The 26,520-nt window shown below is 53.7% G+C and overlaps 2 protein-coding genes across 9 annotated transcripts in view; both read left to right on the top strand.

The window, feature by feature from the left end:
* CFAP65 (cilia and flagella associated protein 65) overlaps nucleotides 1-13,118 on the top strand; it is a 34,590-nt gene extending 21,472 nt beyond the window's left edge. For 3 of the 7 annotated variants that reach the window (XM_045512134.2, XM_074364324.1, XM_074364318.1), the window contains 14 exons: nucleotides 3,395-3,571; nucleotides 3,871-3,937; nucleotides 4,085-4,195; nucleotides 6,206-6,397; nucleotides 6,500-6,658; nucleotides 7,828-7,971; nucleotides 8,186-8,299; nucleotides 8,502-8,609; nucleotides 9,892-9,936; nucleotides 10,181-10,383; nucleotides 10,845-10,973; nucleotides 11,491-11,985; nucleotides 12,658-12,795; nucleotides 12,920-13,118. In XM_045512134.2, coding sequence (XP_045368090.2) covers nucleotides 3,395-3,571; nucleotides 3,871-3,937; nucleotides 4,085-4,195; nucleotides 6,206-6,397; nucleotides 6,500-6,658; nucleotides 7,828-7,971; nucleotides 8,186-8,299; nucleotides 8,502-8,609; nucleotides 9,892-9,936; nucleotides 10,181-10,383; nucleotides 10,845-10,973; nucleotides 11,491-11,985; nucleotides 12,658-12,795; nucleotides 12,920-13,052 — 2,215 coding nt within the window. In that variant the 3' untranslated portion in view covers nucleotides 13,053-13,118. Of the gene's footprint in view, nucleotides 1-3,394; nucleotides 3,572-3,870; nucleotides 3,938-4,084; nucleotides 4,196-6,205; nucleotides 6,398-6,499; nucleotides 6,659-7,827; nucleotides 7,972-8,185; nucleotides 8,300-8,501; nucleotides 8,610-9,891; nucleotides 9,937-10,180; nucleotides 10,384-10,844; nucleotides 10,974-11,490; nucleotides 12,004-12,657; nucleotides 12,796-12,919 lie in introns of those variants that run through there. The other 4 variants (XM_074364319.1, XM_074364321.1, XM_074364322.1 and 1 more) reach the window with 4 other exon arrangements.
* Nucleotides 13,119-14,049: 931 nt separating this feature from the next.
* CRYBA2 (crystallin beta A2) lies at nucleotides 14,050-26,118 on the top strand. 2 transcript variants are annotated; one of them, XM_074364316.1, is made up of 6 exons: nucleotides 14,050-14,185; nucleotides 15,338-15,467; nucleotides 23,136-23,300; nucleotides 24,091-24,232; nucleotides 25,308-25,450; nucleotides 25,916-26,118. In XM_074364316.1, the coding sequence occupies exons 3-6, from the start codon at nucleotides 23,140-23,142 to the stop codon at nucleotides 26,061-26,063; spliced, it is 594 nt and encodes a 197-aa protein (XP_074220417.1). In that variant the 5' UTR covers nucleotides 14,050-14,185; nucleotides 15,338-15,467; nucleotides 23,136-23,139; the 3' UTR covers nucleotides 26,064-26,118. The 2 variants fall into 2 exon arrangements, with proteins under 2 accessions (XP_074220417.1, XP_074220418.1); XM_074364317.1 differs by lacking the exons at nucleotides 14,050-14,185; nucleotides 15,338-15,467 and adding an exon at nucleotides 22,474-22,955.
* The last annotated feature ends 402 nt before the right edge of the window (nucleotides 26,119-26,520 follow it).

Here is a 26,520-nt window from a genome sequence, read left to right as displayed (position 1 = left end):
TGGCTTTCCTCCCAGTGGGACCCCGAACTGGTGCCCAGTAAGCATCCTGTTTCCATGCCACGCACCTTGATTTCCTAGTAAACTTCCTTTTGATGACTTCCAACTTTGCTTGGCTAGACGGAGGTGAGGAAGAAGGGTCCCCATCTGGGTCAGGCTTGGGAAAGAGAGCCAGGAGCCCGGCCTGGGCATGGCAGTGGGCGGATGAGAGTAAAATAGGCAGGCAGGCGTGTCTGTGATCTCAGTAACCTTCCTACCTGAGCCAATGCTTGTGACGTGTGAGGGTGGCTGGGGTGGGGGCTGCATTGTCAGGGATACAACGGCTGCCACTTACTCTCCAGGTTGTCCTGCCCTTCCCTGTGGTGGAGGATGCTGGAGGGGCTGGCTCACTAGGCAGCTCCTGTCTAAGAAGGGCAGGGACTGTGAGTAACTGAGGGCTCCTGGCCCTGAGTGACTGGGAAGCTTGGCAGGCAGTGGCCTGGAAGGGAAGGCGCAGGGCCCGCCTTGAGCTCTGGATCTGCCATTCACTGGGCTGTTTGAGTGGCCGGGAGCCAGGTCCTACAGGGCTCAAGAGTGGGGGCAGGAAAAGCGGCATTGGCCTGTGTCCTGGCCTGGAACAGCATATTTTGGTGTTGTGTGTGCTTGTGTGTTTGTATAGGAGCAAGCCAGCTCACGCTCTCTGTGGAGAGGGTCCAGTTTGCTGGAAACCGGGGCGGGAGGAAAGCCAGGCAGAGTGCCCAGTGAGCTGGGCCCGTCTACCAGGAGATCATTTGAGGTTCAGGAAGGCAGTCTGTGCTTCTTCCCGGATTCCAAACACAGGGAACCTTCCTTGGAAGGCCTGACTCTCCTAGGCTTTTTGTGTTGTTGTGTTTCCTTTCAATTTCTTAGAAGGCTATTTTTGAAAATTCTAGTTGGTCTCTGCTGAACTCATAAAGAACAGACTGAAGGTTTTATTCCTGCCAAGACCAGTGAGAACCAGGGAGTGTGGACTTGGCCTGGAGGCAGCAGCAGGCAGGACGGAGAACCCCAAGTGAGGAGGGAGTGCATCACTGGACCTGGGAGCTGTACTGCTGCCCCATCCCCTCCAAGCCTCCTCTGATGCCTCTGCCTTGGCCCAGGGAGATGCAGGGCCATGCATTTAAGGCATGATCCCTCACAGGCATTGGAAACGCTGGTTAACGTCACCTTTCCCTCATGCACTCATTAAGTCATTGACTACATATGGACTGGGGGCTTCCTAGATGCAGACCCCAGAACCACTCTTCAGAACAGAAATGCAGGCAAGCCCAGGCCCTCTCCTCCAGGTGGGGCATAGCAGCCTTTTGGTGCAGGGTGACGTGTGCTGTGAAAGAGGCATATGCAGCATCTCTGTTTTGGAAGTGGTGGTGGGAGGGGGCATGTCAGAAAGGCTCTCTGGAGGCAGATACAGCTGAGCTAGACCTTCATCCCAAGAAGAAGAGGCAGAGAGGCTGCAAAGGCGCGGACATGGGTAAGAGAAAAGGGCACAGCTCGGCTGCAGCGTTGATGAGGTGGGCAGGGGCCGAGGCATGCAGGGCCTTGGACTTTTCCTTCTGAGAGTTTGGACTTCTTTCTTAGGGCCTCAACGGGATGTAAGGTGGGATGGGGGGCAAAGACATGATCTACTTTCGAGATCTGTACTCTGGTCTGGTTGGGGCCATGGGTGTGGAGAGAGGATTAGTGGCTGGAGGCAGGGGGATAGGTTGGGAGGCTTCTGCAGTCCCCTGATGGGGGCCCACGTCGGAGGACTGGCAGGGAAGAGGGGGCTGGGATTATTTGGAGGTAGACTGGGTGAGGGTGGCCAGGGTAACAGAAGTGTTGAAACTATCCAGACTACCACAAAGCAGCAAGATCTCATTTTATTGCTGATCAGATAAAAAGTGCTTTATTCACTTGTAACAAGTCAAACAATACAAGGGTAATGGAAGAAAAGTACGAAACTCCCCAGCTCCTTCTCCAGTCTTCCCTGCTGGGGTGCTGAGGGCTTGACACATGCATGCTTCCTCTCTCACCCTCATACAAGGCTCAGACACATGGATACAGCTACAGGGTTATTCTGTTTCTATTTCCCTTTCTTTCTTTTTCTTTTTCTTTTTTTTACCATAATGGCATGATATTATACATATTACTCTCTGCTCAGCATCATGACAATAACATTTTCACTCAGCATTGTGTCAATAACACTCCCTTCAGATCAATAGTGATTGGAACATATAGATATAACCCATTCTTTGTAACAGCTGCATAATACTCCGTGATTTGAATGGCTCTTACTTTTTCGGGGGTTTTTTTGGCCCTTACATTTTTAAACCACTCCTTTATTAGATGACATGGGTTGTTCCCAGTGCTTTTTATTTTTTATTTTTGCCACTACAAAGGAAGTTGTAGTAAACATCCTTGTGGGAGTGTGTGTGTGCATGCATGCACACAGACACATGCATACACATGCATACATTTATTCCTGCAGCTTACTTCCCCAATATATAATTTCTGAGTCAAAGGGCATTTTTTTTTAAATCTGTGTACTTTTTATTCTAATAGATGCTGTCAAAATTCCTCCAACAAAAGGTGGTAGCAATTCCTTCTCTCCCTACCCATGTTCAAGGGTGTCTGTTCTTTCTAAACTTATCTGTATTGGATGTAACTATTTTTCACAATTCAGATGTGAAAATATTTAAGATTGATTTGAGGGGGTTCTGATTTTCATTTCCCCAACTCTCATTGAGTCTTTTTAGATGTGTTGATCATTTTCTTTTTCCCTTCTGGCTGTTCCCTGTTCATATCCTCTGCTGAGTTTGAGGCCAGCTCTGTGCCAACTCTCTGAGAGTGGAGAGATCCTCCTTTCCAGATTTATACCTTGGGACCCCTGTGTCACTTGTTTGGTCACTATTTAGCATACAGTATCTGCTTTACCACAGCACCAGACATTGCACTAATTCTGTGCCCATCCTTGCTTTGGACTCAAGAGTGCCAGCCCTGGACACCCTCCTCTGAGGGCGAATGGGGCTGGTTGGTGCCACTGGCATTCCTAGACTTTCTCAAGCTCTTCCTAAGAGTTTTGTCTCACAAACCCTTCCAGGATCAGTGCCCAGCTTAAAGTGACCCACATTTACAAACAGCCCCTCAGCCCCTGGCACTCACAAAAGGAGCCTCAATCTCCACTTTCCATTGAGTCACCAGAACCCTGCTTCTGTTCCTGGGGTTGGGGGCTGTTATGAGAATCCGCAACCGTCGTATTCGCTCAGCCGTGCTTGGGACAGCTTGCGGATAAGTAGGGGAGGTATGAAGGAAATCTCCATCCATCCCTCCAGAGACTCAGAGCCTTGCCTCTGTTCTGACTGAAAAGCTCCACCCCTTCTGCTTTGCACTCTGCTTCCAGGGCCTTACTCTTCCCAAGTGACCAGCAGGTTGACCTGGAGCTGTGGGCAGAGCAGGCAGAGTTTGACTGCACCGAGCTGCACCAAATGCGCGTGGAGGACAATTGCATATTCTCCATCAGCCCCAAGGCTGGGAGCCTGAATCCTGGGCAAGAGCAGATTGTGGAATTGAAATACAGGTGCTCCCCCGATTGCCCGCCCTGCACTTCTAGTCCTGGAGACCCCCTTACCCCTGGCTTCTGGAGGAGCCTGTCCTTGCCCTGTGTGACTCCAGGGTACCCTGAGTGGCCACCATCCTGGGAGAGCCCTGCCTCCCTCACCTGCAGGAGAGATTTACTTTTCCTTTTACCCCATTCCTGGGCTGGGTTTCCATGTTCTCCAGGGATCAGTCACCTCCAAACCACAGGCGTGCCATGACCTTTTGTTCTGCTTGCACCAGGGCTCAATAACTCATTTCAGACTGTCTCCTCCCTTCCAGCCACCTGTTCATTGGCACTGATCGCCTCCCTGTGCTCTTCAAGGTGTCCCATGGCCGGGAGATCCTGGTAAGGCTCAGCCCTGGTCCTGTCCTGGAAAACCGAGAGAGAAGTGCAGGGAACCATCCTCCCCGAGGAGCTGGGGTCCAGATCCCTCTGCTGGATGCTTCAGTTTCTCCCAGGGAAAGATGCTACTCCTGGGCTTTCTATTTCCAGCTAAATTTCATAGGTGTGACAGTGAAGCTGGAGCAGAAGTACGTGCACTTCACCTCCACCAGCCATCAGTTCATCCCTGTCCCCATCGGCGACACACTTCCCCCGAGGCAGGTCAGTGGTCTGCATTGTCCTGGTCACTAAGAGCCTTAAGTGTTGATCTCTGTGTATCTGCATCAGCCTTTGACAGGATGACAAGGACCCTGCCCTCCAGAAGCCCTCACTCTAAGAGGTGGGGCTGCAGGCTGAATCCCAAGATTAGGCAACTGGAAAAGACCCATGGCGAGAGGTTTTAATTTCCCAGCACTGGTGCTTAGTCCTCTGCCAGGCCTCATTCCCATGCAAAAGCCGGGGGTTCCTTCCTCTAGCACAGGGTTCTTCTACCTTTGACCACAAACCACACTAATATATTTGGAGAATAACCCAGTACATACATACACGTACAACTGAAACAGAAGTATCACAAATCAGTACAACCACCACCACATGCAAAGTACTCTGATGTTTTCTTTTTTATTTTATTCTGTTCCATTTTTTAAATGTTGGGCGTGACCTGCTAAATTGGTTTCATGACCTGCTTACTAATGGGTCTCAGTCATAGTTTGAAAACCACTGATCCAAGAAAGGTATCTTTCTAAGCATGAAAAGCTGGAATGTGAATCCTCACAAAGCTATAGAATTTTCTTTATTAATTGGAGAGAATCAGGTTCCTTTTGCTCTGAAAATGTACATTGGAAATATCCAAGAGAGGCATATAGTATTTTCCCAAACATTTCACAGTTCTGAAATTTCTCATCAGTTAGAAGTCCTTGGATTTCTGGGCAGGGGCTTCCAGCCATTCAGCCTAGAGGCAGAGGAATGGGCTTCCTGGATCTGAGAGGGAATCCCATAGCCTGGAGCTCTGTTCACTTCCTTACACCACCCTCTACTCAACTGGCTTTGCAGAAGCCCCATGTGGGGCTGGGCATTTCCAAGCCTGCAGAAGCCCAGACCCTCAAAAAGGAAGACAAAGACCCCTGTGCCCCCTGAGAGCTTTCCAGAGAGACCAGACCACTCTGAATATAGACAATGGAAAATACCCCCAAATCTGGAGCTGGAAGACACAGCTGTGCCTCCTACCAAACTCCTCAATTGTAGCCAAGTTTCCTCTTTCATTCATGAGATGATGACGGATGGTGGCCCGGACCTGCAAGAGGGCAGTGGAAATAGAGAGTAGTGAATGGATTTAATTTACATTTTGGAGGCAGAATCAATGGGACTTGCTGGGGATTGGGTCTGGGAAGTAAGAGAAAGAGATGGATGAAAAATGTACTGGATTCCTAGTTTGAGCTACTGGGAATATGTAGTGCCACTTGCTGAAAGGAGATACGCTAGTGAGGAACAGATTTTTAGAGTGAAGAGTTTGGTTTTGGCCAAATTCAAGATGTCTATGAGACAACCAAGAGGAGTTATCAAGAGGAAGTTGGATACTAGGTCTGGAGCTTAGAGGTGTCCAAGGTAGAGAATAAAGTCAGCATACTCAGGAGTGGGTGCTGAGAGAGGTGAGGGGCCAGGCCTAAATCCAGACGAACTCTTTATCCTCACTGGCTTCCGTCTTCTCATCTCGAAAATGGAGGATCGGACCAGAAGATCTCTGGTTTCATTCAGGATGTTCTTGAGAGTTAGCCTTGAGAGGACCCCATACCTTCCTTCAGCTTCCTTATCTGCCTTTAAGCAGGACTGCCTCTAAGGGCAGACGTGGAAAGTGGCAGCCTCACAAGTAATTAGAATGAGAGCCTAGAGAACGATGAAGGGTCTGGATGGTGCAGGCATGAGTGTTTCCCTAAATTGTAGCACTAAAGACACAAACATTAGTATCCCCTGATACCTTGACTAAGGCAAGTTGAGAGCAAATAAATAAGGATTACAGATTATACTAAAATGTCACTGGCTGAAAATATAGTCGCATACTTCTTGGGTGACCAAGCCACAAGAGAAATCAGAGGTATTTAGGAGCTCTCTGAGACTGTCAGGGTGACATTATGGAGATCAACCTGCCCTCCCACAGTGGACACCGAACCACAGGCTCTCTGCATTGCAGCCCTGAGCTGGTGTGGAGATTTCCCTATTCCTCCCCCTCGGCAGATTTATGAACTGTATAACGGTGGCTCGGTGCCCGTGACATTTGAGATCCAGACCAGCATCCTGTCACAGGTTCAGGAGAAAAATTTTGATCACCCCATCTTCTGCTGCCTCAACCCTAAAGGGGAGATCCAGCCAGGCACAACTGCTCGGGTCTTGTGGATCTTCTCACCGATTGAGGCCAAGACCTACACGGTGAGCAGCCACCTGGGCTAATACGGGATGGGGGGTTGGAGTCGGCCTTCTCAGCAGGCCTTACTCTGACTAGTCCCTTCCCCTACCCTCCGAACTCCCCAGGTGGATGTGCCCATACACATCCTGGGATGGAACTCAGCCATCATCCGCTTCCAGGGAGTGGGCTATGACCCCCATGTCATGGGAGACACAGCCCCATTCCACAACATCTCTTCGTGGGATGACAGCTCCATCCATTCGAGGCTGATGGTTCCTGGACAGGTAGGGTGAAGGAAGCTGGGAAGGCCTGAAGCCTAGGAGGAGGCAGAGGGTTGGGGAGGCTGGGGAAGAAAAAGGTTGGACTTGAGAAGAGAGGGATTCAGAGGTGAAACCTGGAACCAGCCCTCTTCCAGATGTAAGAGGCAGCACCAGCTCCATGAGAGGCTTATCCTGCCACCTAGTGCCCACAGGTGTTCCTGCTCAAGCCACTCCACCTGCTGCAGGGTCCTCTATCCCTCCCTTCTGTCTGGGCCTTGGGATGGGGGTATTGGGAGGGGTAGAAAGAAGCTGTCCCATTCTAGAGTTCTGAGGTATTATCTTCATACAAAACAGTTCCTCCCCTGGATCTAGTTGGGCTTTGCTGAAAGGTATCTAAGGTCAAAACACTGCCTTTAGTTCACAAATTCCTTACTGTTGGGAGGTCTGACCCATTCATCCATCCACCCAACCATCCATTTCCCCCCGATCCACATGCCCATTTTCTTATCCATGTATCTATCCTTCCCTTCATCCACCCACTTCTCCATCCATCTTTGCATGCACTCATCCAGTTACTATCCACCAATACATCTGCCTGTCTACTCTTCCACTCCTACCCTCATTGACTTTTACTGCAGGAGTGAGTACTATGGAGGGCACAGTAATGGGGACTCAGAGAAGAGCCAGACAAATCTCAGCTCTGGAGGCACTCAGGGACTAGAGAGAGAAAATACCCCTTCCACAGCCTCAGTCTCTCCAAGTACCCCTACAACACAGCTTTTGCTCTGTGCCCAGTGAAGATGCCAATAGCTGATCATCCATTAATTTACAACCATCCGTCAGAGACTCAAAAAATTATGTTGGCTTTAGTTCTGTCTTCTCAAAGTGAATTCTGATTTCTGAGCCCTTTCAAGCCTATTTTAATGGTCAAAATCATAGGCTTTAGAGTGATACTGTCTGAGTTTATCCCAGCTGTGCCTGTGAGAGACCTTTGGAAAATTGTTTATGCTCTCTGAGCAGCACATCTGTAAACTGGGAATAATAGCAGTACTAGTATCGTCAGGTCACTGTGAGGATCAAATGTGTGTCAGTTGCCTACAGTGGTACCTGGTCTGTTGAAAGCACTCAGTGACTTGTTGCTATGTGGTTGCTGTGCTTAGTATTTCTTCACCTTAGTAATTCTCCACCAACAGACTGTCTTCCTGTCCCAATCACATATCTCCCTGGGAAACATTCCTGTGCAGAGCAAGTGCAGTCGCCTGCTGTTCCTCAACAACATCTCTAAGAATGAGACAATTGTCTTTGTCTGGCAGCTGATGCCTCTAGACTTTGGGGAGGTGAGAGTTCCTTATGTTTGCAGAATCAGAACCTCCAGCAGGGCTCTAGACCCACCCCATCCCAACCCACCCCACCACATCCTATGCCATTCCATCCCCTCCCACTCAATCTTGTCCCATTCCACTCCATCCCATCCCAGTCTACTCCATCCCTTCCTGTCTTGTCCCATCCCATCCCTGCAAAGCTCCAGAGACTCCTTCCCCAAATCAATAGGTGTCTGTGAGTCCTATGAGAGGAAAGGTAGCTCCTGAAGAGACCATCCCATTTGTAGTGACCCTGAAGGCTTCGGTGCATGCCAGCTTCTACAGCCTGGACCTGGTATGCAAGGTAGGACCAGCCTCAGAGGGAAGCTGGGATGGAGCACAGCTCCTGGTCTTGGGATGTGGGATGGGCCTTGAGACCCCAAGACCCCTAGAGAGAGGCGGGGGCCAGCCTCTGGAAGAGTCAGGGCTCACAGTACAAGTCCAGGCTAAGGCCTGGCTACAGGCCCTCCAGACTTGGTCTTCTCTCTCCTTGTCCTGGGCCACAGGTGTACCGGCAAGAACTCCTGAAGCAGTACCAGAAGGAACTGCAGGAGTGGAAGGCTGAGAAGGTGCGGCAGGAAGTGGAGTTCACCATCACAGACAGGAAAGTGAAGGTGAGGGCAGAGTGGGCTTTGAACACCACCGAGCTTGCTGATTGTCCTTGCCAGAGGGGACAGAGGTGGTGATCCAAGGTGGTCCTAAAAACTGGCCAGCCTGCCCTCAGAGATTATATTTCTTTCATTAGACTATGCGTAGCATCTCTCCAAGAGACTCTCTGGATACAGAAAGCAGGCTGACCATTCCCTGCTTATATATTATATTTAATGAATGCCTACTATGTGCTGGGTACTGGAGACCTAGAGGAAACAAAGCAGAGCTCACCTTCTGATGGAAGAGAGTGTGGTGTAGTGGTTTCAGGTATGGGCTCTGGAGACAAGTTACCCAGTTTTGATTCCCAGCTTTGATGATTTCTAGCTCTGTGATCTTGGTCAAATTGTTTAACCTCTTAGTTCCCTCAGCTGTATAATGGGGGTAATACGGCATCTGGGACTGGCTTCAAGATAAACCAGAGATGGGGTATAGATGAGACAAGATTGGCCATGAATTGCTCATTGTTGAAGCTGAGTGATGGGTAATGGAGGATTCTTTGTACCATTCTCTTTACATTTGTATACTTTTGAAGTTTTCCATATTAAGAAGATTAAAAATAAGAGTTTCAAAAATATTTCAAATTCAAGTAAATTGTTATCTGCTTTGTGGCATTGCTGTGAGAATTAAATGAGTTAATACATGTAAAGTGCCTACAGCAGTGCCTGGGATGCAGTAAACATTCACTAAACAAAGGCTATTAGTATTTATGGGGGGGGGGTGAGACCAATAATAAACACGAGACAAAATATCCACCTCGGTTCCTCTCCCAATTTCACAGCCTCCCCACACTAATATTTTTGCACCTCGATTGCCTCTGTTGCCTCCTAACTGAACCCCCAAGGAGGCACTGCTCCCCTCTATAGCTCTGGCCCAACTGTGGAGACGGATGGTGTCTTGCGGGCGGGAGAGAGGATTTCTGAATTTCGGAATTAAGGCTTGGTAAGGGAGACTGTTTCCTTATCACATCAAACCACAAAGCTCCAGGACTCCAGGACAAGCACCCTTGGAGAAACTCAAACCATGTTTGGTGGCATCTCCTTTTCTTTCCTTCTGTTGGGTAACCAGATGTTCCTTGTCTGCAGGCGGTCCTTCCCTAGGGAAGGTTCTGGAAGAGGGTGTGGCTGGGAGTTGGGTGGGACCAAGAGGACAGCAGGTCCTGGCCTTGACTTCAGGCCCTCCGTGGATCAGCAGGAAGGGTAGTAAAAGGGGAGGACACCCTAAGCAGAGGTCTCTTTGTTTTCACAGAGAAGGCCATATTGTACAGCTTGTGAACCTGCGAGGAAGTACAAGGTGAGGATGTAAGCCCAGGCCCATCTCCTTGGGATAACTTGAGGGTCCTTGCTCACTCCCCAGAGATACCTCCAAGCCCTGGTCCAGCCTCCTGGAAAGGAGGGATGAAAGTGCCAATGGGTTGGGAGGTGGAGGTGTCACACCCCTGTGTGGCCCAAAAGGCCTAGGTGGGGGGCTTGGGACCACTCAGCAATGGGAGTACTGTCCCCAGTTTCCTGTTATCCATGCTTCCCCTTCCCCAAAGACGCTTCCCCCCATCAAGAACCAGCAGTGTCTCAACCGGCTCACCAGCTGGAACCTTAAGATCCAGAAGGAGGATACACACTGGCCGTGCCCCCAGCCACCCTTGCCAGGCATGCTCTGCTTGGGCCTCACTGCCCGCGCCCATGCCACCGACTACTTCCTGGCCAACTTCTTCTCCGACTTTCCCAGCCACTTCTTGTACCGGTGAACTCTTGGGGAGGGAGGGGTCTCCTTCCTCTGCTCTCTACCCCAGCCCCCAACTCCAGAATGGGGGCTGCCCAGACCCAACCCTTGCTGAGGGCTTGGAGCAAGTACAGCGGCGACAGTGGGACTACTGGGGCACTGCTGGGCCCAGGATGCCCCCATTACTGCCTAGGCTCTTATGAAAAGGGGGTAAAGAGCCAGAGCCCCCTGGGGAACCCACCTAGGCCTCCCCACATCCCTTCCTTCCTTCCCCTTCCAACCTGGAACATCATCTGGTCCTGTGCCAACCCTGAGGGTTGGGTTTGGTTCCCAAAAAGCAAAAGCACTACGTTTGGGTTAAGGCAGGGAGCGGCCCTGAACTCACATATATCCTCATGGCTGGGTAGTCACCACCACTGCTCGTGCCCCCAACCCCAGCATGGTGGCTTGCCCAGGCCACTCAATATCACGGCCTGCCCCAGGGAGCTGCCAAAGAGGAAGTGCCCCAGGGAGGAGTCGGAGACTTGTGAGGAAGAATCCCCTGACAAGTGGGCCCCTGTCTCCAAGCAGGAGAAGCAGCTCCTAGTTGACTGTCTCACCACCATCATCAGGTGACTGCCCACCCTGGAAACCCTCACCCTCTATCTCTCCAGTCCATTCCATCAACTCTGGGTCCACCAAAGCCCCTGAAGTCCCAGCCCTTTCTTTCCTGAAAAATAGAGTTTCCTCCTAAGATCCTTCCACTGGTGGCCCCAGGCCCTCCAGGATGGTGCAGTTTTAATGGAGCTGGCTGGAGGGATCCTCAGGGCTGGGTCCTCAGTTCTGCCTTAGTGGATGAGGTCTGGTAGACTGCTGTCTTCCCAGGCTCCAGCCCTCATCTGTGTAACTCTGACCTCCTTGCTCTTCCTCTACCATATAATGTTCACCTTTAAGGATCCATGGGGCCCAGAGATGCCTTTCTCTAAAGGAATAGAAGGGGCAACTGATCAAGGGCTCCCCTCCCCCACTCAGCACTTGTTTGTGAATGCAGTAGTCAAGAATTGCCCCTTGGGGAACCCTGATGCCAGAGCCCTACAGAGGGCTGCAAGACCTCTCAGTGAGGACCTTCCCCTCCTTCCTGCCACCCAGGGGCCTTCTGGAAGACAAGATCTTCCATGAGGCTGTGGACCAAAACCTAGTGGAGCAGATGCCTTACTTCTGCCAGTTCTGGAATGAGCAGTCGGCCAGGTTCATGGTCCAGAACAGCAACCTGCACCTAGCACCAGACCTGTCTCAGTCCTCCAGCAGCTCAGAGGACAGCAAAGACAAGGAGGAAGAGGACAAACTGGCGCTAAGGAAGAGGGAAGGTGGGGAAGAGGAGGAGACGGATGAAGAGGAAGAGGAGGAGCTGGAGGAAGAAGAGGAGGAAGAGCTGGAGGAGGAGATAGAAGGGGAGGAGGAGATGGGCAAGGAGGAGCTGGAGGAAGAGAAGGTGGAGGAGAAGGGAGAGAAGTCGCCCTGGATGGAGATTAAGCCCACCCCCCAGCCCACATCCCAGGAGTCCCTGAAATGGCAATGGCAGCAGCGGCTGAAAGCCTTAGTGAAGGAGAAGCAAGAGCAGGACGAGAAGGAGGCCATCAGCTGGTGAGCAGCCAGACCCAGGTGAGGGTTTGGGGGGAGAGCTGAATACAGAAGGATCCTAGGAGGCAATAATATGCTGGGGCCAGCCTCTACCTGTGTGCCCTTCTCTTCCCAACTCAGCGTTCATTAACATCACTGTTGGTAACTTAAGGCCTCAGTGGGAGTATTTACAGAATGGTAATCTGAGCTTTAATTTTTTTTCTCCAAGAGCAGGCTATTAACATTTACCATCACATTACCTCCAGGAGAGTGGTTATAGTCATCCACATCTCTTAAATGGATTTCTAGAGCCAGGAGAAAAGTACCACCTCTTCTTGTACCACCTTTCCTTGTGACTGCTTTCTGTCCATGTTGGGATTCCCTAGGAGTCCCTTCTGCACCATCTCATAGCCCAGTGCCAGAACCAGGGTTGGGGACTCTGATGGCCTGGGGTTCGAATCCCACCACGTGTACCAGCAGCGTGACGTTTGTTTGGCAGCTTGGTCTCTTTAAGCCATAGTTTGAACATCTGTAAAGCTGAAACAAGGATGCTTCATAATGTTGGGAGGGCGGGGTGTTAAACGAGAATCCACTTGGAGCAAGCGGCACACGGTACCGCACAGAGGAGCACAGCGGAGAACACGAGTGCGGTCGGTGGCGGCGCTGACACCTGCGCCCCGGCATCCCGCCCGGCAGGCTCCCGGCTTTCGCTAACCTGCAGGAGGCGCTGCTGGAGAACATGATCCAGAACATACTGGTGGAGGCGAGCCGCGGGGAGGTGGTGCTCACTTCGAGGCCGCGCGTCATCGCACTGCCGCCGCTCAGCGTTCCCAGGTTGGGACGCCCGGGTCAGCGGCCGCGGGAGGGGCGCACTGGGCTGCATGAGTGACAAGGGCCAGCAGGCTCGGGGGGAAGCCTCTCCCTTCACTCATTCTACCTGGGGCTTTCTGTCTTCCAGGATTCTGACTCCCGACTCGCTGCCGGTGGCGCCCTCGGGGGCGCAGCAAGTGGAGATACCTGGATCGACGGTGCCGCCCTCTACCGACTATTTGGGGACGCGAGCGCCTACCCCCTGCGACTTGCAGCTTTAGGTTCCGCCCGGCCCCCTTTCCATCACATCACTCCGCCAGTAAAGCATCTAAGCCTTTTTTTTTCTATATATGCTTTGATTTTATTTCTCCGACGCGAGAAGAACTTGCGCACGCAATCTGGGAGGGGCAGGTGGTAAAAGCGGCCACGGTGGACCTCGTCGACTGCTTGGAGACTTAGGGACTGGGAGGTTGCCCCGCTCCACTCCACACCGCATCTGGGCAAGAATTCTCGCTTCTCGCTGCCGGGCGCTGGACCTGGTCAGGCCAGTGGAGGGCGCTTCGGGCGGGGCCTAGCTGTCCTTTGCCCCAGGGGAGCCTGGTGGACAGGAACCGAGCCCCAGGCCAGGTCTGCGCAGCAAGTGGCTGCGGGGTGAGGTGGCCACCCCTCCCCTATCCCCACTGCGACTGTTCCCAAGCTCGGCCCTTTCACCGCTAGCTTTTCCTCAGCATCTGCCGGGTTCCCGGGACTCTAAGAGGTTGGGAATGAAGGGAAATCGAGGCATGTCGCGGAGGGTCAAGAACTAGACGCTGGGACGCTAGTGGAGACAATCGCTAGACAGTGGGCCACAGACCCCACTAAGCAACTCCCATCGTGAATCTGAATCCCCAGACCAGGGGATGTCCCACCTTCCCTAAGACACCCACTTCCCGCTCCCCCTAACCTCCGCCTGGCAGCCTCTGTCCTCATCTCCTCCCCCGTCCCCCTCCCCGCCAGGCAGGTGGGTGGAAAAGTGACATCTGGTGTTGTTCCAGAGGCGCCCAGGTCTCCAACATTCCCCCTCCACCCCCACCGCCAAGGCCTCGTAGGAGCTCCGGCCCCAAAGCCCAGGCGGGGGCAGGGAGAGGGGTGAGGGGCGCTCCGCCTCCTCTGAGTCAATATTTGCCCCGAGCAAACGGGCGCCCGGACAGGTGTGAGTGTGAGTGTGTGTGTGTGTCTAGGGGCGGGGACTGCGCAGGCCGTATAAAGCGCGCGGAGCCCAGGCTGCGGCACAAGCTCCGGGGCGTGGGCTGGGGACCAAGCCAAGCAGGGCCAGGCCGGGTGGAGGACGGCCAGAAAGGGAGGGGCGGGCCAGGTGCGCACATGCAGTGGCCGCCGCAGCGGCCGCCGACGTGTCAACCAGAGATGCGCGCAGGTGAGGGCAGCGGCTAGCGGAGCGCTGTGCGGCACTGCGCTCGCCGGAGACCAGGACCAGGAGACCATCGAGGGCCACAGCCATGCCCCGGGCCCTCCGCTCCCGCCCCGCGACGAGCCCCTCGCACAAACCGGACTTGAGCGTTTTGTTCGTTCGGCTCGCGTGAGGCAGGGGCGGCCTCTCAACACCGGCCCGGGGACCCGGCCCGATCGCCACGCAGGCACTTGTCGCCGCCGCCGCCGCTGCCGCCATACGGGTCGGGGAGGCTGTGCGCCTCCACTCGGGGAGATCCGGCTCCCATCCGGCCCCGCCCGCCGGGCCACGTCCTGCCCGCAACTCCTGGGCTGCCCGGCTTAATTCCGGGTAACAAGGGCCAGCCCAGCAGACTCCACCGGGTGGCATAGGGGGTTGTGGCCCAGGACAGGAGTCCTTCCGGAGATGGAAATCTGGCTTCTAGCCTGGCTCTGTCGCAGCGATTTCTGTGGCCTTGGCTAAGTCACCCATTTGCACAATGAGGGGGCTTGATCTGGCCCCCCTGCAAGAGCCCCACCAGTCCCCATATCCTGGTTTCTGGGCTTTTAGTGATACTGAGCCCCCTGACCCAGGAAGTTGGAGGCCCTCAGGGGGTTGGAGCAACAGCTATGAGGTGTGGAAATTCTGCGGGGTGGGGAGCTAGAACCACGATGGAGATCAGGTCTGGCTCTTGGGGATCTCTTTGGTGCTGACATCCTGAGGGTTCACTCCCTACCATTTCCTTGGCCCATCGTTTAGTCTTCCTGTCCGAGACAGACTGTCAGACTTACTGAAAAGGACAAACATAGGGCCTGGAAGCCCTTGCCTGATGGGGCTATCAGGCACAGCAGCTCACCATTTTCCCCAAAATTCGTAATCCCAAGGACTCTTGTTTCAGTCAGCTGGGGGTGGGGATGGGTTTAAGTGGCCTTCAAATTAGGTGGGAGTCCATGCGTCATTAGCCACAATTCAAATGTGGGACATGCCACCCCCCTTTCCAGTGATTCAAAGTGTTCAGATCTGACATGCGGGAGAAGGAGGAAGATTGTACCAGACCTGTAGCCTCCTGCTTGGAAAGCCTAGAGCTGAGGGCTGGGGAGAGTCTGAGCCTCCAGCTGAGTCTCTGTTCTTCCATTCCAGGTGTCCTCCATTCCCCCTCCAAAAACTGATGGTGAGGCTTAACCAGCCCCAGAGGGAGGGGCCCGGTGTAGGTCAGGGGTGGAAAGAAGGCTCCTTGGACAGCAATAAGGAGCACCAATTTCCCCTAAAGGTGAGGAAGCATCATGGGGAGGGACTGTATCCCCTCACACCCAGGTAGAGGTGGCCCCCAGGGAGATGGGAATGAGGGTCAGGAGTCACTGGTCCCTCCTGATTCTAATTTGGATGTTCCTGGATGTGCTGGCTTGCCCCCTCCACTTTCCCCCAACTTCACTGCCACCCCTCACCCAACTACCCGCAGGCTCCGCAGGATCTGCTGAGTCTTTGGCAGAGAGAAAGGGAGGGGGAGGGGATGAGATGGCTCTGACAGATCCCAGGCAGGTCTGTGGAGAGGGTGGACTGCAGGCTAGAACAGTGTGCAGCAGCCCTGGGGCAGGAGGGTGCTTGGTGGGGGGAGATCCATGGGTCCCAGGCTGAATGTGTGCAGCCCCCATCCTGGCCTCCCTGACCAGACTACTGTCTTGGGCCCAGCCCTCTGTTCCTTGCCTGGCACTGATTGATTTTCCTGTCAGGGGCCTGGCAGGGTGCTGGAACATCTTTGTGTCTTTGAAGGCTTCTTCTCCCTTCCCCCAATCATGGAAGGGGGCTAGAGCGCTCTCCCTCTGGCTAGGATTCCAGATCCTGGGGCTACACAACAAAAAGGTCTCCCCCTGGAATGAATCCCCCTCCGTACACACACAAAAGTGCACAGAACATTCCTTGGGGGAGGGGTGAGAAGAATAAGGCCACCAGTGGGCTAGTATCTGCCCTTGTGACAGAGAGCCACTGCCTCTTCCCCCAGAGGGGCCTAATTTCCCCAGACATCCACCGCCCCCATCCCCAAGACCCGCATTTCCTGGACTTGGCCAGGAATCCAGCCTCTCCTGCAGGTCCCTCCTCCCCTGCCTGGCCAGGGGCGGAGTCTCCAGGCGCCAGGCAGGCCTGCAGGTGTGGGGAGTGCTCAGCAGCTGGTGTTCGAGGTGGGCCCCTACTCCCTCCCCCTTCCTACTCAAAGCGGGAGCCTGCTTCCTGTCATCCCTGTCACCACCCTGGGTGAGGGAGGGGACAGGTAATGGAGGAAGCGGAAAAAGGGAAACAGCAGTTGGAGTGTGGCCGTAGGGGGACTGGGAAACAGCAGTTGAGACACGGAGAGGAGAGAAGGATGAGAAACAGCGGGGAACCGGGGAACCGAAGCAGAAGCACAGAGGGACAGATAGAGGGTGCAGCCCAGAGGGGTGTGAGGAAGATTTCAGGGTCCAGAGGGGCTGAAGATCACCTCCACCCCTCACCCCAGACAGTGAAAGCGAGAGCTAGAGTGAGACCAGAGACAGACACACAAGCATAAAGAGATGCGCACTCCAGAGAGATGCAGGGATTTGAAGATGTTGAGTCAGAGGTCAGGGTAACCAGGTCTGGAAGGCACAATGTGTGCGGAAGAAGGGACAGGCTAAGTGAAAACAACCTCCATCCCAGCCCACATCGGGATAGGGAATTACCCACAACAGAAGAGAAAGAGATGGATTCTACTTGAGCTGCAAATGGGACAGCCAAGGCTGGAGGTGGAGGTGATACCCCTATCTTGGGAGCCCCATCTCACCCCATTACAGGGCAGAAGGTGAAGAGGGGCATAGCTCAGGCCACGTGAGCAGGGAGGGGCATGGATCTGACTCCATCTCTTCCCTTTTCTCTCTTGGCCACAGCTGGACAGACAGACAGCTGTGGCAGCTACCCTGCCCCCACTACCCACCTGCAGGTTCTGGCCCAGCCTTGGAACTTCTGGGCGTGGTAGTTGTCCAGGGTCTATGGAGGATGAGGGGACCTGGGAGTGGAGGAACTGGTTGGGGGGGGGGGGCTCATACCCAGGTGCTAATCCCCAATCCGGCCAAGGCAGAACCAGAGCCTCACTGACCTTCTCGGAGATTAGTCCCCATGGTGACAGTGGCAACTTGCCCCCTCACTCTGGCTAGGCCAGGTGTGTGTGTGTGTAGGGAGGGGAAGTAGGTGGGGGGCAGGCAGAGGCTGGGTAGGGAGGGAAGGGAGACTTCCTGAGGCATCACAGGATCACAGGAGTCATGGCTACGAGGCCCCGTGAGGACCAGCAGTTAACTTAGTTTTCAGGTACAAAACTGTGGCCCCAAGATGGGGAGTGACCCACCCAAGTACACGTATGGAACCAGGAAAAGCACCAGGACCAGAAGTCAGATCTCTGGTTCTACTCAGAGGAGAATAGAGGCCTGAACAAAACAAAGGAAATTGGGATCCCCCTACCTCTACCCCGCACCCTCCCAAGCCTGGCCAACTGAGCTCATCAGCAGAGTGGCTCTAATTGGGGGGAAGCAGGAAGGCTCCCCATCCTGAGTGCTAGGCTGGCTCCCACAGGACAAGTGTGGGACGGGGTTGGGCAGGATGCAGCTATGCTTGCTGCCCTGACTCCTCCCCACAACCCAGCCCAGCCCCAGGTGGGGTGAGAAGAACTAGTCAGCAAAGCCACTTAGAACCACAGCCACCACAACACTAATAGCTCGTTTATTTGGTGCCTACTGCAGGTCAGTTCTAGGGTTTTACATGCATTTAAATCTTCATGACTATTTTAAAGACTATTACTCCCATGTTACAGAGGGAAACATTGAGGAGTACAAGTTCATCCAGCTTATAAGCAGTAGAGCTTGGATTTGAACCCTGGCAGCAGCACAGTGTGACTCCAGAGGCTGAACTCTTAACCCTTCAGTGTCTGTATGTTCATGGGTGGGTGACTGAGATGATCTTCCCTAGGTGACAGTCATGTGGGTTGTGTGCATGCGAAGGTGCACAAGGGTATACTCGAGTGTGACTCCAACACCCAGCACAGTACCTGGCACATAGTACATCTTATTCAGTACTTGAGGTATCAGTGAGTGAACAAATGTCTGCTTGTAAATGAGTGTGACCATTGAGGTGTTTATTGAATCCTAGAAGAGACTGTTCACATGTGATGCATGTGGGGTTCATTCCTTGTAAACGTGTGCATGTGTGAACCCTCTCCCTGCCGCCCTGTGCAAGCCCCATGGCTTTATGTCTAGGTGAGTGGGTGGTGGTGAAAGCTGCCTCCCATCTCCCTGGATGGGGGCCAGTTCTCCATCCCCACTGAGGGGCAGAGAAGAAGGGCTCTGTTGACAGTGGGATAGGACAATGGGTCTCTGTGGGTGGGGCTCCTGCCCCCTCAGTACCCACCTCTTTCAGGCCCAGCTGTCGGACCCTGTCTGAGCTGAGCTAGTCTCTCACCCGTGTTATCTCTGTCTCCCAGGATACCAGACCTCACAGCCCCAGGGAAGGTGCTCGCTGCCAGTTCCTCGCTCCAGACCTGGGGAGGGGGTGGGGAGTAGAGAAACAGGGCTACAAAGGAGGGACTGGTGATGGTGCAGGGTGGGGGAGGGCACCACTCACAGAATTTGCATCTTCAGTCACCAAAGCCCTGGCTGATTTCCCAGTGAAATGAGGGATAAGGGATGGGAGCAGGCCGACTTGAGGAGAGGACATTGGCACCACTAAGCTGCCCAGCAGTACTGAGAAGTTGGGCTGTTCATGGGATGAGGCTTAATATGAGGGAGACGTCACTTCTCTGGGGATTATCAGGGCCTTTACCTGGGATGGAAATGTAGGTGTGAGCCCAGGATTGGGTTTGAGGGTTTCTTTGTCAGATCTACATTTCCCCCATATGGGATGAGGATCTAAATGAAACCCAAGGTTTCACTGTGGGCACAGGACTGAGTCTGAGGGCTTCTCTGTGTGATCTTAGGGTACCTTACGGGATGGGTGTTTTGGTAGAATCATGGGTGTGGGGGGGTCCTGAAGATTTTTCAGTAGGGACCAAAGGTCCCTATATGAGACTAAGGACTGGATAGGGTGGGGGTGGGGAGTTCCTTTCCAGTAATGAGAGTGCCATGAGAGTCCCTTGGATGTGTAGACCTGAAGACACTTGTTTTTCAGTCCACATAACTCCCCCCGCCTCTGCTCCATGCCCAGAGGCCGAGGCTGTGGACATGGAGGAGGTAGGGGTGAGGGTGCTGAGTTGGCAAACAAAGCCACCTGTGCATCCATCCTTCAGGAAGCTCTGAGCTCAACTCATCTGGGAAAACAAACAGGACCAGCTGCTGGGGGCTGAAAGGGGGCTAGTAGGGGATTGAGTTGGGGAGGCCTAGGGAACTGGAGGTGCACCAGCCTGGTGGAGAAAGAAGGCTGGCAGGGGGTCCACAGTACAAAAAAGGGACAGGGATCCCAGAGCCCCATTCTAGCACCACCTTCTCTTCAAGGGCTCTTTCTTCCCCTTCTTGGTGACTATGAATCCCAGAGCCAGGGAGGGGTCTAGGGGATGTGGGGAGCCCCAGAGAGGGCTAGAGATCTTCTGGGCAACTAGCTATTGGCAGTATTGGTGGGCATGCCCATTTCTGAGAGAGCTGGTGAAGACAGAACCAAAAGCCCTGGACAATAGTGTGGTGATGGTGGGACATACACAGCATTCTCCTCATGAGGAAACTGAGGCAGACAAGGGGAGAGGCTAGCTAGTGCAATATAGCTACTTAGTGCGCAGAAAAGATCAGAATTCAGGAATAGGAGAGCGATGGCTGTTCTAACACACAGCTCTCCACCACAAAGCCTAGCCCGACTCTTAAGTCTAACTTAGATCTCAGCTGTATTATCTCCCCACCACTTCCCCGCTCCCCCTCTCCCCCCACATCCCTTCTGTGGAATACAGTCACTTCTCACCAACACCCGGACTGGAAATTGCCTTCCCAGACCCCCAGACTCAGCCCGCGCAAACACATCGTCCAGCCTCTAACAAACACCCTCGCATCCTGGGGACTAGCACTCCGCGCCCGCGTCACGGACCGGCGCAGACGCACAGCCTGACGCACTCGCCACCCGCGCCCGCAGCCCCCCTCGACCGCAGCCTCCCACCAACTCCGGCTCCCAACCGCCCCACCGCGCTAGCGTTCCACCCAGCGCGGTCCCTTGCGCCCTCTGGTGGCCAAATACAGAATTGCCGGATAGAGATGGGATTGGACCAGAGAAGGGAGAAGTCTATCCTCACTTCCCACCGCTCCCATTAGCCCCGACTTGTGAAACCGAGCCAAGTGCCAGGACACAGAGTCCAGGACTGGATCTTTCCTCCCTCAGTAGTTTGTATTTCCTCTTTTTGGTCTGGGGGAGATTACACCCTACCTCTTTTTCCAAACCCCCTCTAGCATAGGGAGTCAGGGATCTGGGCATGGTTCTGAATCCATCCCCAAGCAACTCTGGTTGTGGTTATCCCTGCACTGACTCAAAACCTCCAAATTGGACTTTGCTCCCTATGTTCTAGGGCCTCTTACTTTTGACATTCACCTTCACACATGTGATCCTCAACAGCAGCTCCTCACCAGTGAAAATAGAGACCCTAGGGAGACTCCAGTTTTCCCCAGTGCCTCTTCTCAGCACTCCAGAAACTTAGGGGTGGGGAGGTTGGTAGGATAAGCAAACCATCACCCCCTACTCTCACTGGAGAATTTCTTCTACACCCCTTCCCCATGGGCTTTGGCCCAGCCTGACCACCTTGTTCACTCACTCATTTGAGAAGTTTTATTGAGCATCTACTATATGTCCAGCATTGATCTAGTCTGGAGGATAACAACTGAGAACAAGACTGACACAGCCCTTGACCCTTTAAATGGAGCTTACACTCTAGTACAAAAACTGACACTCAGTACACCTATACACAAAAGATGGAAAAGACAAATATACAGAGTAATAAATACTATAATGAAAACAGAGTGATGTGATGGACAGTAAATGTCAGGAACAGCATCCCTTATAGAGTAAAAAAGGAGCCTACATGCCAAGATCTTGTGACTAAGACACTCCAGGTAACAGGAAAAGCAAATGCAAAGGCTATGAGTTGGAAATGAGCTTGGAATTTGGGAGAAAATATAGAGGCCAGCATGGCTAGACTTCCAGCTGCATCTGGCTTGTGAACCAACCCTTTAGTCACAGGAGGTTGGGTGGCAAGAGCACTGGCTTTGCAGTCAAAAGGTCTAAATTCTTATCTTGCTCTGACACTGGCTAGCCATGTGGATTTGGAAAAGGCCTCGTACCTCCTGGAGCCTCAGTTTCCACGTCTGTTCACTCAAACCTATGACATTGGACTGTTGAGTCTGTAAGGAAAGCGCTTGGTTCGTGGAAACAAGATATTAGTTTCTCACTCGCGCCTCTACTTCTGCTAGAATACCCACTCCATTAAGGAAAACTCACGATTTTGAGCTTTCACAATTGACAGCTGTGATGGTTAGGAAATTCTGCTGCAAGTTGTGAGGAAGTTTTTTCCTGGAGTTTCCCTTGGGTCTCCAAGCCTTTTCCCTTCCATTTCTCCCTCCTTGCTCCCCGCCTTCCTCACCCCGCCCCAAATGTGGCACTAGGATCGAAGGCAAGAGCCTAAGGCCTACAGTCAAAACAGAAGCCCAGGTTTGTACCTCAACTAGGCCACTTGTTATCTGGGTGGCCGCCGCCCCACTCCTCCACCCCCGACTGCGTTCCAGAACACCTTTGGGCCGCTTCTTCATCTATGAAATGCAAGGCAATGACAGTGCCTACCTACCTCACCCGGTCGGTGCCAGAATTAGCTGAGATCATGCACGTAAAAGCTCTGAGCAGAGAGTCTGGCCTGAACTAAGCGCTCAATTATCAGCTGCTAGCTCCAGGCAGACGTCAGGACCGGAGGCCCCAGATCCTGGAGCTCAGTCTGGTGGCTTGTGGCGTCGCGGTTCCGGCCACCCTAAAGCTGAAAGGCTCTTTCTACCTACCGTAGTAAGCCACTCTCTTACTCTTATTCCTAAACGCTTTGTAAATCCGCTTCTTCCCTCGGGTAGTTCAAATTTCCTGCGCTGAGCGCCGCCTTGCGGCGAGTCCTGGTCATTGCCTCTTCTTGGCCCCTTTGCGCAGGAAAAACACAGGGAGCTCATCGCCAGGTCTGGGCACTTGAAAGGAAAAGAGGGCGCGATGGCCCATCCTCCAGGGAAAAGAGGACTGAAGGGCGTAAGGACAGTCGCTTGCGAGGAGTCTTGCCTATTTCCTCCCAAGAGTCGCCCAAAAGAGAGGTCTTGACCTAGGGCTGAAGAAAAGGTGGCGTTTATACGCTGGAAAGGACTTCCGCGCCTCGAGTCAGGAAGGCGCAGTTTTAGCTCCGCCCTAACTCCAAGGGTGGGCCGGGTACCTCTATCCCGGAGGGTCTGTGCCAGGGAGGGTGCGCCTTGCCTGGCTCAGGCCCCCCAAAAAGAAAAAGCAGAGTCAGCCTCGGCTGCGGCGGGCGCGGGACGTGTGCCTCAGCACTTTCTATTGTAATATCCGAGGGTTGGGGCCAGGTCAGCGGCTGCGGGAAAGGCCTCGGCTCTCCGGGGGACATCAGCGCGGACCGCATTTTGCCCGCTGACTCAGCTCCCCCCACCGCAGCGGGAGAGGGTGCAGGGCGGGGGTGAAACCTAGTATAAAGCCCCGCACACCCAGCCCGCGCGCAACTTCTCCATTTTCGGACAGTACCTCGCTCACCCACCCGGTGAATACTTGGTGCAGGGGTGGACTCTCTTCGGGCGAGAAAGAGAGAGATGGGGGAGAGCCACTAGCAGCCCGGTTCCAGCCGGCGGAGCCTTCACCTCCTACCCTGATTGGGAGGGTCCGGGCCGGGGAGGGGGCTTTCTAGACGCTGAGCGATTGGTCCCGTCCTTCTTGTCTGCAGCGGCATGAGCAGTGCCCCTGCGCAGGGCCCAGCGCCCGCCTGCCTCACGCTTTGGGATGAGGAGGACTTTCAGGGCCGCCGCTGCCGGCTGCTGAGTGACTGCGCCAACATCGGCGAGCGCGGAGGCCTGCGCCGGGTGCGCTCAATCAAGGTGGAAAATGGCGCGTGAGTGATTGTTCCCCCGCGGGTGGTCTAGGTTGGGGGGTGCCAGGCTTCCTGGCGCAAGCTCCGAGTCTGAGCCCTTGGCTCGGCTCGGCTCCCAGCCCTCTGTTCTCCAGACTATATTCAAGTCCTGCCTGAGAGAGACCCACCCACATGGAAAATCCCTAGGCTTCCCCGAAGCTCCCAGCCAGCATCAAGACAAATCATGAGAAAGCGTGTATCCTCGTGTGAGTTAAAGGGATAAAGGCGGGAAGCGATCCTTTGCGGGACCCCGTGGGGTCAGCCTGAATCCTTAAGGGGTTCCCAGGGTAGTTTTGTACTCCTCAAAGTTAGATAGATGGCTCTGCGATTCTTTTAAAAAAAGAGGCCAAATCCCTTCTGCTCACCCTACCCTGGACTCCTAGAGCCTGGGGCCCTCGGGAGAGCTGAGGCATCCGAAATATTGCAGTCCGTTCCTATCACAGGTTGCTGTCGTAGGTTGGGGATTCCTACGCCTACCTTTGCAGTGACCTAAATCCTTGAAGTAAGAGTGCTTTGTCAGGCGATCTTTGTAGACTGGAAAACTCATTCCAGTCTGGGGGCCTTGAGCTGGAAGCTTGGACCCCTCAAACCCCAGATAGCAGCCGGCTTAGGGTCTTTAGCCTCTACAAGGGCTGGGTTGCCTTGCTATGTGTGTGTCAGGGCAGAAGTCTAGGGTGGAGAAAAAGATCCATTTTCATGGCAAGCATGGGGGAGTGGGAGGAAAGAATGAGGCTGGGGCAGATGCCTCCCAGCCTCCCTTATCTTTCCCCAGTTGGGTGGCCTTCGAGTACCCCGACTTCCAGGGACAGCAATTCATTCTGGAGAAGGGTGACTATCCTCGCTGGAGCGCCTGGAGTGGCAGTGCCGGCCACCACAGCGACCAGCTGCTCTCCTTCCGGCCAGTGCTCTGCGCGGTAAGCACAGCCCTGCCCCTCCTCTGCATCCTAGCTCCTAACTCCAGGCCCTGGCCCCACCATGGCACTTGGGAAAGACCATCCACTCACTGTATGAGGGGGTGTGTAAACACAGTCCTTGGGTGGGTAATAGTGGCATTACTTCTCAGAACCAGAGTGGTTTGGAAAGTGGGTTCCGGAAGTTTGGAATGTGGGCCTAAGCCAGGAGTCGGAAATCAGCACCACGGACAGCGTCGGTAACGTGCCAGTTTTGAACTCCCATCCGTTCCTCACATCCTGTTGTCCACATATATGAAGCGCCTCTGTTATCACATAGCTCTGTGAGGTCGAGGTGGCTGCGGTTAGCCTCATACATAGGTGTGGAAATGAGGCTCCGAGGGAAAAAATGATTTGCCCCAGGTCACAAGGGTTAACATGAAGATGAGACTAGAACTCAATCAGGCATTAAGCCTGAAACGGGTAAGCCTCTGTGTTTATGTCTGGGGGGTGGGAGGAAGGGTTGGTAATGAATTTAATACACTGGAGGAGAAGATCTTACTTCCCATTTGTGCAGACTTATGTACCCTACTGATGAGGCCACAGGCTATGGGGTGGAGGGCAGAGAGCAGGTGTTAACCTGGCCTGTCTGTTCTCACTCTCCCATCCAGCACCCCTTAGCTGGGTCCTACCCAAGAGATGCTGTGCCCAGGGTGCTGGGAAGGGGGTTGGATAGTCAATGAGGCCCTTAGGAAAACTCTTTTTTAGTGGACCAGATTTCTCCCAGGATCTCTGATTTTCCTCCTGCAAAACAGGTCCATGTCATAAGATGCCCTCTAGCCCTTACCTGGAAGGGTCTCTGGGAACCCCCAAGTCTCACCACCTCAACCCAAAGCCATAGAAGGGACTAGGCTGGGGACCTCTGAGCATTCTATCTTTCTAGACTGATATGGAGCTGATGGAATGATCTCTGGATGTACTTGTGGATCCTGTCTGCCCAGCTTGTGTTGGGAGCAGAGTGGGAGTGGGACTGAGAATGTATCCATTAACACCTCTTCAGAGTGCCTGACCTGTCTACCCCTACCTTCTTGTGCCTCAGAACCACAGTGACAGCCGTGTGACACTGTTTGAGGGGGAAAACTTCCAGGGCTGCAAGTTTGAACTCAGTGATGACTACCCATCCCTACCCTCCATGGGCTGGGCCAGCAAGGATGTGGGTTCCCTCAAAGTCAGCTCTGGAGCGTAAGTCTGGGATTGAAACAGAGGAGAAGAGAAGGGAGGCAATGGGAACCAGGGAGGAGCGTGGAGAAAGCTGATGGGAGTGCTAAGAGACACAGTAAAGAGAGATGTTTCAGGCTGGGGGAAAGGGGGGAGTGAGGTGGTGGGAGACTTAGAGGCAAGGGGAAGTGAGATAATGGAGAGGAGGAAGGGGGCAGGAAATAAGATAATAGGAGTGGGGGGCGATGTGGGGGATAGGGGAAGGGATTGAAAACATGGATGAGGAAGCAGTGGGGGGTGGGAATAGGAAATGAGGTAAGGAAGGTGTTAGGAAGACCTGGAGCCTTGGGCAGGGCAAGGGGAGATCCGTGTAGGGAAAATAGTATTGGAGCTGGGGTATGGGAGCTGAGAAAGGAGGAGTAGCAATGGAGGAAATCGGTTAGGGTAGGGGCAGAGCCTACTTACCACCTCATGCCCTTACTGGCCTAGGTGGGTGGCCTACCAGTACCCAGGCTACCGGGGCTACCAGTATGTATTGGAGCGGGACCACCATGGAGGGGAATTCCGTAACTACAGTGAATATGGCACGCAAGCCCACACCGGGCAGCTGCAGTCCATTCGGAGAGTCCAGCACTAAGCTCCATGGCCCCAGCGCCTCCCTGGAGGACCTTCAATAAAAGCTCCTGAACTTATCTGCCCCTCTTGCCTCCTTCTTGGTGTCTTGCTTTGCGATCTCCATCCTTATCTTTCTGAGGGTCTTTCTCTGCCAACCTGACCCTACCCTCAGGCTCCAGGACCCTTGACTATGAAGTGTACACTGGCTTAGGATGTATGTGCCTGATAGGGCTGAGATGAAACTCCTGGTAAGAATCCTGGGGATCCTGCTAAATATAACCAGTCCCACACCTCTGCCTGGTAAAGGCCTATCAGCTTGGATCAGTGGTACAGCTTGTCCAGATGGCACATTTGCCATTCTTTGGTTTGGGTGAATACAGCCCCACAGCAGGACTGATAGCTGAATTTCAATCTCCACACACCCCCTTAGCCAGGCACCATCATGTGGGGCAGAGCCTCCTTAACTCTGCAGAGCCCTG

The sequence above is a fragment of the Camelus bactrianus genome, chromosome 5 (assembly GCF_048773025.1).
Source record: "Camelus bactrianus isolate YW-2024 breed Bactrian camel chromosome 5, ASM4877302v1, whole genome shotgun sequence".
Taxonomy (NCBI): Eukaryota; Metazoa; Chordata; class Mammalia; order Artiodactyla; family Camelidae; genus Camelus; species Camelus bactrianus.
Note: the sequence above shows the minus strand (reverse complement) of the source record. Positions and strands in the feature narration are given on the sequence as shown.